This window comes from Aythya marila (genome assembly GCF_965140915.1).
Source record: "Aythya marila genome assembly, chromosome: 19".
NCBI classification, from domain to species: Eukaryota; Metazoa; Chordata; class Aves; order Anseriformes; family Anatidae; genus Aythya; species Aythya marila.
Window position 1 is genome coordinate 8,523,358 of NC_139060.1, and position 12,122 is coordinate 8,535,479.

At 44.1% G+C, this 12,122-nt stretch overlaps 1 protein-coding gene across 1 annotated transcript; it reads right to left on the reverse strand.

Annotated features, from left to right (window-relative positions):
* Positions 1-3,654: 3,654 nt before the first annotated feature.
* Positions 3,655-11,512, reverse strand: SET (SET nuclear proto-oncogene). The gene is made up of 8 exons (XM_082775981.1): positions 11,287-11,512; positions 9,656-9,713; positions 8,496-8,638; positions 7,709-7,812; positions 7,423-7,536; positions 5,731-5,901; positions 5,484-5,630; positions 3,655-4,564 (listed from the first exon to the last, which is right to left on the reverse strand). The coding sequence occupies exons 1-8, from the start codon at positions 11,357-11,359 to the stop codon at positions 4,541-4,543; spliced, it is 834 nt and encodes a 277-aa protein (XP_082632107.1). The 5' UTR covers positions 11,360-11,512; the 3' UTR covers positions 3,655-4,540.
* Between the last annotated feature and the right edge of the window lie 610 nt (positions 11,513-12,122).

The window sequence follows — 12,122 nt, forward strand, 5'->3', positions numbered from 1 at the left end:
GCCTGCTAGGAGCCCCCCGAGGTCGGTTTGCCCAATGCTGCAATTGGGCTTACACGGAGACTTCCCCCCTTTCCTTCACAACTTATCCCCTCCCAGGGAGGCAAGAGAAGGGCTGAGAGGCAATTTATGGAGCCTGGGGAGCAGTTGGCCAAGGTTCGCTTGGCTAAACAAGTCATCCAGCCTTGAGGGATGGGCTGGCCGGTGTCTCAGAGCATGTGTGCTCCCCAAAGCAAGACTGCTCAGAGTCCCAGCTAGAAGCACAAAGTGCCCATCCAGCCCTTCCAGCATCTTGCTGGGAAGAGGTATTTAGTGGGCACTGTGAGCTGGCAAGCAGCACATATGGGTAAGACCCAACTCCTTGGGGCGCCAGGGATACTCCCAGGCCCAGCCAGCCCTCTGGGCACAACTTATGCTTTTGAAGTGCCAGTCCAGGAAGCCAGGAGCATGGGACTAGCATGATGGGGGCAGGCAGGCTGCATTTTCCAAAATGCAGGGGGAGTACCAGGCTGGAGCCGTGCAATTGTTTTCCAGCACCTCCTGCAGGGACGGATGGAGGATAAGGCATGTGCCACTGTCGGACCAGCAGCCCCTGTCCTCTGCTAAACCTGGAGGGGTAGGAGTGTGTGCAGGACCAGTTGGTAGCTGAACTGCAACTCCAGGAAAGCCTCTCTGCCTTGTGCTGGGTTGGCTGCAGTTATGCAAGCAACAAGAGGGAAAAAAGCACAGGAGTATATGGCCCCTGCCTTTCACCTTGGCCAGCTCAGCACCCATTTCACACTCCTGCCCTGGCCAGAGGATGCAGAGTAGCAGAAGCACCTGGATGGTGCTTCCCTCTACTCAGTGAATATGCTGTAGAAGTGGAATCAAGGAAAGTGTCTTAGGAATTTCTGGTTTTGAGGCAGGAGAGAGAGGGCGAGAGATTAAGCATAAATCTGTTCCCCCGCAGAAGCCAAATTCTTTTTATTGTCGGCAATGACCTCCTGTCACCGTTACCCTACTGGGCACCTGAAATCCATAAAAGAAGTGAGCACTATCACCTCCACCCCTGAAAGATGATGCAGGCTTGGGGACTACTAGCTGATTCTTTTGAAAAAGACTCTTAGAAATGGTAACATCAAGTAACAGTTAAAGGTACTTTAATTCCTTCAAATAGAAGGATAGCTTGAAGGTACATCAGAGAAATGATTTCAATCTTTTTTTTTTTTTTTTAAAAAAAAAAAAAAAGGAAAAAAGCATGGCTTCGAAATTCAGGAACAGCATCAGATAAACAAAGTGCTACCATTATGCACCTGTTTTAAAGTGGTACAAATAAGAAGCTTACAGATTCAAATGAATGGCATAAATGACTAAGAAATTGATTCAGATAATGGTTGTTTACAGGGACAAAACCTATATTGACAACTATGAATAAGCACACGATATGTTAAAAAACCTATTTACACACATGGATATATTTGCTTTCCTTTGGCACTAGGAATTACAGACAAAAGATTCCATTTTATAGCAATTAAATTTCAAACTTAAAAATAACCTTCAAGTCATTTAATTCATACAGCCCCAACACAGTAGCTTTAAATTGCCACCAATTCTGTATTCTAACCCTGGAAATTCAGGCCACAAAGCCTAAATTCAGCTTCCACCCGTGACAAGTTTCATTCAGCAGGATTAACTGGATGTGAGGAGCTCAAGCAGCATTGGAGAATTAACAAGAGATAGACACAGATGTTTAATGAGAGTTAATCTCCCATTCTTATCCAAAGTGGACATCTACCTTTAAATGCGTTTCGTATGCATAAACAGATTAAATCAAGTAAAAATGGGCATCCATTACATATATTCAGTCAAATTAGACATTAAGTGAACAGTCAGAGCACATGATGGCCATCTGTAGTAGTTCTTCAGTGTTGCAGAGAAATGTGTTAATCCCTACTCATTTCCATTGCTAGAAAAAAATAATAATTTAAGATTACACTTATCCAATATAGTTTACTTTTTTAGTACGTTAGCTTACTCTTTAGCCACTGCCTGGAGTAAGCCAGTAACTTTCACAGGAAGTTCAGTATTATTAATACAGTAGCAAGAGTGTTTTGTCACCCTGTAAGATCCTAAAGAATGTGTAAATGTGTACAAAAACCTCAAAAGTAGCCTTTGACTATCCAGACACTTCATTTCTTGTTCATGGTATTCGACTTTACAGAACCTGAAGCTTTGATTACTTTCAAAACAGTTTTTATAATGTTTTCTGCTAGTAACAAAGACATGTTAACAACAATGGCACAGCATTTTTCACAAAGCATTGAAGTAGGACTAGCTAAAGATTCTTTTTCCTTAAAGAACTACAATCAGTTAGGATTACATAAAAATTAAGTAACATTTATGAGGCATCAGGGCAAGTAACAGCACATCAACCTGCTACTGCAACAGGTAGTGGACTTTAATCTTATAACAATAAAGAATCAAAAGAAAAAATTATAGACTTCATAGTTTACATTTGTTCTCTCTCTAGATGGCAAGAAACCATTACAATTAAAATAATTTGCTCTGCAAACAGTAAGATCAGGGCAGAAGCTTTTGTTGAGATGGAATAAAGTATGTGGCTGCCCTATTTTGCACTGATCACAGGCAGACTGGATGTTGTATTGTCTCCGATAACTGGACTGAATCCAAGATAGACCCGACACTTACAGAATACTCTTTCCCCCCATGTTATTTGGGCACTTCTCAAATAGAGATTAATCTTGTTCTGCTACGTGTATTCCTAAGCATCAAAAAAAGCAGAATTTGACTACAGCAAATTCTGTGAGGAAAAGGAATCAGAGAATATAAGAGCAAGTCTTCCCAGAAGACAGTCTTCTCTACACATCCAAAGAGAACTAGCTGTTTGAATTTGAGATTAGCTAATACAATCTTTTAAATATTTCAGAAGCACAGCATGTTAAAAACAACTTTCATTACACTTTGCGGAATATCAGTACCAACGACCTCTACGTGAAATCATTATAAGCTACTCAAACGCAGTCTCTTAACATGGGGGAAAAAAAAGTACATCCAAAGCATATATACATGCTGCTACTGAGAGAAGAAAGCAGTGAAGTAGCAACTTCTTCATACAAGAGCTTCACAAAGAATCTTGCTAATTGAAATAGCCCAAAACATTAGCTTGCACTTAAGATTTATTTTCAACTGAAAAGACTTCCAAAGCCACCAAAGTCTTACTAGGAGACCCTTTGGTCTTTTTACTCTGAACTTGCATGTTTGTGTTTTTTTTTCATGCAAACTGATTTACTGGAGATACAGTACTGCAAGTTACTTACTCAAAAAATATCTAAGAATCAAATGATTTTTCTTTTTGCAGATTATGAATATATATATATATATAGTCTGTCTTCACCCAAAGTATATATGCACCTACAGCCTCGTCTTAGAGTTATGTAATTCAAAAAACGGAGTGTGCAGGAGTAGCTACCAGATGAAACACTTTCCAAATACTGTAATAATGGAACCTGAACAAACTGAGTATCAGTCCACAGAACCACAAGGTTGCATTGCACTACATAAATACTGACCAAATGCCCCCAAAAAAGCCAAGAAACTATAAGCAAGGTCAAAACAGGGTATTACAGCTGTTTCTTTCAGTGAAGACCAACCAGTCCCTTTGTGTACACATTTAGTTTTATTGTAACAAAGCAACTTGTACACTTTAACGTTTAAAACTGAGCATCTTTCTTTCCTTTCCAGTGAAACAAAAAAAAAAAGAATTTAAAAATAAACAAGAACAAAATTACAATAGAGAATGTCAATTCCAAATAAGATCCTACAGGTTCTGCTCTGATTCTCCATCAAGTGGCAGGGCTCAAAGTCATCATTAGGAGAAGATTTTATTTTAAAAGTGTCACCTTAAACTGCGAGGATGTTTGTTAAACATCACAATTAAACATGCCAAAGGAGAAGAAGCCATGTTGTCAAAATGCCCACTTAACCCACCCAAACATCTGAAACCCACCCCAGCTGACCTTCTATAACCCCGTTTTTTTTTTATTTTTCTTTTTTTTTTTAAACAAGAGAAAGTAGACAGATACATGTTGGTAAATGCTAACTGTCCATATTCACATAGAGACACAGTGTAATCTCTGAGCCCAATATACAGAGAAAGAAGGAAAAAAGCTAGATTCTATGCACTACTACACAGGGGCCTAGCACTCTTCAGCTTCCAGCAGAGTGAAGGGAGCAGAAGGTTTTCTTTTTTCCCACAGAACATGGTGTGTTGATTCCATAAACAGTTTTTGTTTTGAGACAGAAAGGGATAAAAATGAACTTGAAACAGAAACTGGTAGATTCTTTTCCACTGTGTTCTGCTCAAGGTATTTCCCCCAAAATAAATTGTGAACCATGGTGTAGAGGAGAGAAAAAGAGACCTCAAGAGAACAAGGCGACTGAGCACAAGAAAAAAAAGACAGCAACTTGCTCCCAGGGACTGGAGAAAAATTAAAAAGGTAAAAAGGGGGGAGGGGGGGGGGGTTTGGAATCCATCAGTGTTCAATTAGTCGTCTTCTCCTTCATCCTCCTGTTGAAAGATAAGCGACAATTAAAAAAAAAATCTATATCACTAAGCTTCAGATAGCACGACCTTTTAAATGCAATAACCAGAATGTTTTGCTACCCGAGAGACCACAGCCCTACAGTATTGCTCATGAAGATCTCTCTCCCTCTTCACTAAGGAATAGTAACACTTGCCATGAATATCGATCCATGTAGAAGTCAGTTAATATCGGATGTCGCAGTGAAAAACACATCATGCATATTAGAAAAAAATCCACCACTTAAAAATCACTACAAAAACTAGAGTAAGTTTAATACTTAGAAAGACTATTTAGTATATTTATTAATATTCTAGGCTTAAACTCATTATTCAGAATACAGAGTGTCTGGTGCCACAGCAGCCCTCCAGCCTCCACAACCAGGAACATGCTAATGCTAAGCCTTAAGTTACCAACACCCTGAATGGTGTCTCTGGAAACCCACTTGCTGCTACAAAAAACTGCTAATTCCTGAACCCAAAGAATCTTGGCTAAGCTGGCAATAAGCCAAAATAAATCAACATGTGGGAAGATGACAGAACTGGATGCATCAGCAAGAGCTTTTTACAAGTAAAACTCTGCTAGAAAGTTCACCAAATAAATTTTGTTAAACTAGAACAGATGCTAATATCCTAAATCATCTTGAGTACCTTCCTTGCAGTAAGTTCACTAAAATTATTTATTTGCAGTCTCACGTACACAAATGTAATCATCACTACACTGAAGCCATGCCACAAATTAAAGCAGTTAACAGTTTTACTCCTCTCCTCCAATAAGTTTGTCAAAGATTTTACAGAAAACTACTTCACCTTTGTACCAATGGCTCATTATACTTACAAGAAGGTCCCTCATAAATTTCTTATTCTCATACACCAGAGATGGAAGAGGTAAAGGACGAATGCTCACCTCGCCTTCCTCTCCCTCATCATCATCTTCGTCTTCTTCCCCCTCATCTTCATCTCCTTCTTCATCAATATCTTCCAATCCTTCTTCCTCTTCATCATCGTCATCATCCTCCTCTCCTTCCCCTTCTTCATCATCCATATCAGGAACCTTAAAGACACACGTGGGACATTAACTACAGTGATCAAATTCACTTTTACCTGCGGAGTGCTTTGGTGGACACAGAGCAACAACACAGTGCTATACTTACCAAGTAGTACTGCAGTGGATTTGGCCAGATGTCATCCTTGATGACTTCTCCTAGTTCATCAGCCCCTGCATCAGAGTGGTCAGTGAACCAGGTAAAGAAACTTTCTGGCTCTTCATGCTGCCTCTTCCTACTGGCTTTGTTCTGTGTCTGGCTTGAACGTTTTGTCAGATCCTGAAAAGAAAGTTGAGAAGCTCCCTAAAGCAGCAGTATGTGCATTGCCTCCCTCCCTCCCTCTTTTTTTTTTAAGAAGTACCAGTTAGAAGCATACATGTCTTAACAACCACAAGAAGTCACTTACTCCCTCTTTCAGGGACTAATCTTAAAGAAACTATTAGAACCAAAAGGACTAATAGCAAAAGGTATCACTCAGCAGTAAACCCACCTGCTTCTTTTAATGCCTTCCACTGAAATACTGAAAACTCACAGGATCTTGCATTTTTCTTTATGTTTCCATGTCACAGGGCAGCCCAAGTATGACAAATGTTTACTGAAATGCCAAGCTTAAAAGATCTCACCAGCGCTTAATACTACTCCAAGAGTTGTTATTGTAGTTAAATGCTACAATTGCTTCATAAACACAATTTAAGAAACACTCAGGCTCCACACCTCTAAGCTCTGTCCTTAATAGTGAGATAAAGAACCACCTAGCGTTCTTAACCCAAGATTTTCTGCTTTGAAGTCTTAAGGCCATTAATTGTAGTAAGTGAATAAAAACTAGCACGAGCCACTAAACCATATGGTCATGAGAAAATACATCCACCACCTTACCCCAGAAGGTTGGCAAGTTTGCAACACTGTTTGCTAAGTTTGAAAAGAAAGCAATTCTCCTCTATTTATTCTTTATTTGGTTGTAAGGTAACTCCAAACTCCCAAAGTTTGCTTTCTTGATAGAATCACAACATTATATATATATATACACATAGACTTATTTTTTAATGAAGAATAGTACCAAAATTCACATTAATTTTGTGGTATATTGTGAGACCATTCAGCTGCTTTGTTCAGGACTGTGATTTCTGTAAATAGGAAAAGTTCCAGTTCTCAGTGAAAAAAAGGTTTTCTTGTCCTGATGGTGACAAAACAAGCAGCAATTTAAAAGCAATCCCCAGTTCTACTTTTAAATACGAATTTCAAAGCCTTTAGGATAAAATGAAAGGGCTCCCAACTATTACAGAAACTACAGAACATTAATTTGGTTTTAATACTGTCTGGAAAATAGATATGCCCACATTATTGTGTGGATACTACTTCTCTAAAGACATGGTGTCTGGAAGGGAAATTAAGAAAAATAGAAAAATTAGACACCCCCATCTGCCCCACCCCTTCCAACCCCACTGGGTTTGGAATTCCTAATTTCACAATTATCTTAAAACAACAAAATACAGCCTAGATCCATTCCAAAGAGAGACAAGCTAGAGTACTTGTTACTCTCTCCATCTGGTTGTACTTGTACTTTCGCTGTCTTAATTGTGGTGCTCAACTGAACAAGAGAATTCACTACAGATCTCCACGTATACGGTGTGTGCCAAACCTTGCAAGAGCTACATATATAGAAAAGTGGGGAGGGGGTGGAAGGGGGAAGAGGCAGCTTCAATTAAGAAAAAAAATAAAAAGAAGAACGTAAAAGGAACATAAATGAAAGCTAAAGTATGTAGAGCAGCAATTATCTCTCCCAGATGCACAGATACGTACCTTTCCAGATTTCCATTTGATCTCAGTTGATTTTGAAGATGGGTCTCCACTTTCATTCAGATGAAACTCTTTGGAGAGAACTTTATTTTCAAAGTATGGATTCTCATCAAAATACTGCAGATTTGAAAGCAGAGTTAGAACCCACCAATGTAAGCATACATGTGCCAAGTCAAATCTTGTACTAAACAGATAACTGAAGAGATTAAGTTACAAACTACAACGCAATATATAGCCACATTCAAAAAAGCAGCAAAGTCACAAGTGAAGGAATGTTTAATGTACTCACAAAATCTATTCTGTAACCTGATTTGATGTCTTCAAATTCTGTCACCTCAACTCTGGTCAAATAATGCAGTGCTTCTTCGTCTTCTTCTCCCAGCAGTGCAGATACTATGATAGAATCAGTAGTCCCACATTAACAAAGCTCTGAAATGTGTGTCACTGACATGAAATACAGGAAATTGACATTATATAAAATGGGAAAAGCAACACATTTGTCCAGGCTGACTTCTTGTGGCCCATTTTTTTGAGGTAGCAGCCAACAGACTACTGGCATCTGTGATTTTGATGTTATGTTTGCTTGTTGCAGTTCATTAAAAAGCAGCATCTATCTATTCTTCTCTCTAAAACAGATTTCCAGATATGTGGTTTGCCCAATGTAGGCAGTGTATGGACTTGGTTTTTTTTGTCCTGTTGGAAACAGCATATCATTATCAACAGTCCTAAGGAAATCACCCTAAATTAAAAAAACAAAACACCAGAATCCTCATTTGCTTTAAAAGAGACTATTAATTGATGAAGTGTGAAGCCTGTACTTTATAATACAAGAAGAAAACTACCATGGAATTCTAGCGATCAAGGTGTTCCTTTGGTTAACAAATGTAAGAGCTAAAAAGCTTATAAGACGCACACTAGGACAGAAAGGAAGTGTTTGCATATGTACCCATAGGCTTCTGTTTAATGCCAAGTAACTATCCTAGAAAACACTAAGACACAAGAGGCTCACGTTACAAGCAAGGAAATATTGAATTTACAGGGGGTAAAAAAAAAAAAGGGGTGTATTAAAAATATACCTTGTGGGTGGTTGACAAATGTTGTTACCCAGAAATTTGGGATTTTGGCGATCAATTCTGACCTCTTCTGGAAGAATGGTTGGCGGAGTTTGTTGTATTTCTGTTCTACTTTCAAAATTTCCTCACTGGCTTGTTCATTCAGTCTGTAACAGACAGAGCCACGTTAACCTCAGGAGAGAGAACTGAAATTTGAAGATGTATCATCAGTACTTAGCTATAAACTGAATAGATTTAATTAAACTAGTCAGCTGCGCACAACAAATGAGGGAGCTCAAACAAAAAAAAAAACAGAAGCCCAAACCTGTAACCACTATTAGGAAATACACTACCAGAAGCAATCACGCTCATCCTAATGAAGTGTTCTTTACAGGTTTTGCAGCATTACATGAGGGACAGACCCTTATTTATGCTAAGTAGCCTCTTAAGCGTTTTGTTTGCAAGTCACCTGTAGATGGACAGCATATAAAACTATCACCTGCCCTTTATAATTCTGGGGCAGGAAAGCATGACTGTAACAAAAGCTGTTTGGTACCACACACAATTAAAGTCTTAAAGACATTAACACTTCGTTGGCTTTGTAAAGGTTAGAGCCCTGAGACTCTAACAGTTCCATGAGGACAGAGCCTCACTTGTCACTTGCACTTTGTAGCACAGTGCACGTGGAGGTAAGATACAGGCAAATACTGACACAGAACCCACAGAGTTTGGGGATATGAAACTAATTTTTCAGTGACATTTCCTACCTATTATTCTACAAGCACTCAAATACATAATAAAGTTTTATAATAAAGCTAACTTTTCAACCAAGTTTTCAGTTCTGCTTACAAACGTGAAAATACTTTTGCAAAGCAGCGTACAAATTAACTTCAGAAAGCAGTGAGAAATAAACCTTTTATCAAAACTATCACAGTGAATTAGAAAATTAAGCTCAAGCTCTGTATTTTTAACTTTAAACAATTAAACAAGAAATCAGGATGTTTCTTCTGATTTTTTGATTTTACACAAATACTTGTTACATCTGATCAGGCCAGAACTCAAGCATATCATGTGGGAGTCTGAAGACACTGAGAACTACTACCAAGTGCTTACTTTAGTAAACATTTTATTACCATAAGTCTTTTAATTCCCCCTAAAAACTTCTCAAGTTTTTTAATGGTTACCTGTCTATTTCATTCTGTACTTCATCAATGTGTTCAATTGCTTCCTGTTGCTCTTTTTCTGAAAAAAGAATGAAAATGCATCAAAATCCCTTAATTCTCAAGTCTGACAAATCACTTGGAGTTTTCTCCTTAGACCTTTTCTAGAGATTTATATTACAAGTACAAAGGTATTTCTACTGAGTGTCTTAAGTGTTACTAAACCATAAAGCCTCAGCTACTTTCAGGGAAAACTATGGCTGAAGAGCCAAAAAGTTTCCTGAAACGGGACTTGGAGCAAGTTTACCACCAAAAATTCCAGCTCACGTTCCTCTATACAGTTTTACAAGTCAACTTAAATGGTAAATGAATTCCGACAGTTAGCACTAAGAACGTAATAAAGAAGTTGCACATCTAAGACCAACAGATTTAAAGGAACGTGGAAGCATTAAATAATTTAGAGGGGACAACAGCATCAATGGAAACAGCATAACTGGGAACACGCCGCCTTCAAAAAACCAAAAAGCACGTTGAATGAGGAAAACAAGGAAAAAAACCCTTCAGAGTCACGGACGGGCAGATAATTTCGCGGCAGGACTTCCCCTGGACAACGCTTGGCAAAGCTCTCGATTAAAGGCCGCCTGTTTACCTAGCGTGCTGGGGGATGAATGAGCGGCAGCGGGAAGCAGCCGGAGCGGTGCAGCCCCAGCTCCCAGCTCCCATCCCCGCAGCAGCAGCCAGCTCTCCCCGCGGAACCCGCAGGTGCGGCGAACACGTGCGGGGCCCTCGGCAGCGGAGAGCCGGGGCAGGAGGCAGGCGAGCTCGCAGCGCCCTTCCTCCACCGCTTAGAAACCCCGCTGCTGGGCCGATTTCGGAAAAAAAAAAAAAAAAAATTAAAAGAAAAAGATTAAAAAAAAAAAAAAAAAGCCGGAGGAGAGGAACCGCCGCGATCGCACGTGGGGGAGGCGCGGGCGGTTCCTGGGCCCGGCCCCCGCAGCACCGCGTGGCTCCCGGGGCCGGCCCCGGGAAGGGCCCCGGCGGCGGCTCCATCGCGGCGCGGCGGGGGCAGCACCACGCGGCGGCGGCGCCGAGCCCAGGAGGCGGCCGAGCAGCATCATGGCGGCGGCGGAGCACAATGAGAGAGGCCCGGCGGCCGCCGAGCGAGGAAGAGGGGGGGGGGGAAGGCAAAAAAAGAAGAGGGTGAAGAGAAAAAGGGGCAAGGCTCCTCAACCGGGCGGGCCGAGGTTAAGGGGGGGGGTCCCCGCTGCTCCAAGCCGAGCCCGCAGCGCCCCCCGGGCCGGCCCCGCCTGCGCCCCTGGGGAAGGAGGCCGGGCCGGGGAGCGGAGACAAAAGGGCGCTAACATGGCCTCCTCCTCCTCCTCCTCCTCCCGCTGCCGGGGCCTGCACATCCGCCCGGCCGCCACCGCGCTCTTCCCGCCTCCGGCCCGGCCGCGGCCCGCGGGGCTGAGGAAAATGGCGGGCGGTGCGGCGCGGGGCGAGGCGGAGGCCGCGGCGGAGGCCGCCATTCCCTTCCCTGCTCTCCCTTCCCTTTCCCCTTCCCGCCCCCCCCCCCCTCACTCTCTCCCTCCCACACCACCCCCCGCACCCCCCCCCCTTTCCCCTTCTCTCCTTCTCCGGGCCCGGCGCGGCCTCACCTGAGGTCTCGTCGGCCCCATCGTGGTTGGAGTTGAGCTCCTTCTTACTGACTTTGGCCGCCGGCGCCGACATGGTGGTGGCTGCGGAGCGCGGAGGGCGGGGGGGGGCCGTAACGGGACTGAGCGGGGGGAGAGGAGGGGAGGGGGGGGGGCCGGGCGCTGACTCCTCCTGCTGCTGCCGCCGCCTCCTCCTGCCGCCGCCGCCGCTCAGGCTCCCTCCTCCTCCTCCTCCTCCTCCTCCTCCTCCTCCTCCTCTTCTTCTTCTTCTTCCTCCTCCTCCTCTTCCTCCTCCTCCTCCTCCGGGCCGCTCCCGCCTCCTCCGGCCGGACCTGGAGCTCCCGGGTACCAGCGGCGCCCGCGCTGCCTCACGCTCCCCACAGCCAGAGTCGCCGCCGCCTCCTCTTCTTCTTCCTCCTCCTCCTCTTCCTCCTCCTCCTGCTGCCGCCGCCGCCGCTGCTGCTGCTGGCGAGGGGCGGGCGGCGCGGCGCGCATGCGCAGCAACCCCCCTCCGGGGCACGGGGGGGACGGCGGGCGCCAGCGCGCATGCGCACCGAGCCCCCCTGCCGGGCGCTGGGCGGGCGGGAGGCGCAAGGCGCAGGCGCGCCCCCGGCTGTCCCCTCCTCGGCAGCGGGAGAGCGCTCCCGCCGCGCGCACGCGCGAGCGCCGCCTCTCCTCCCCGCCGCGGGCGGCCCGCGCGCGCAGCCGCGGTCAGGGACAAGCCCCGCCCCTCCCTCCGCCGCCGGCCGCCCCACGCCGGGCGCTCATTGGCTGAGGCTCGCGGGGGGCGGGGCGCGGCGCGGAGACACAGAGGAGGGCGCGAGAGGCGGGAGAAGGGG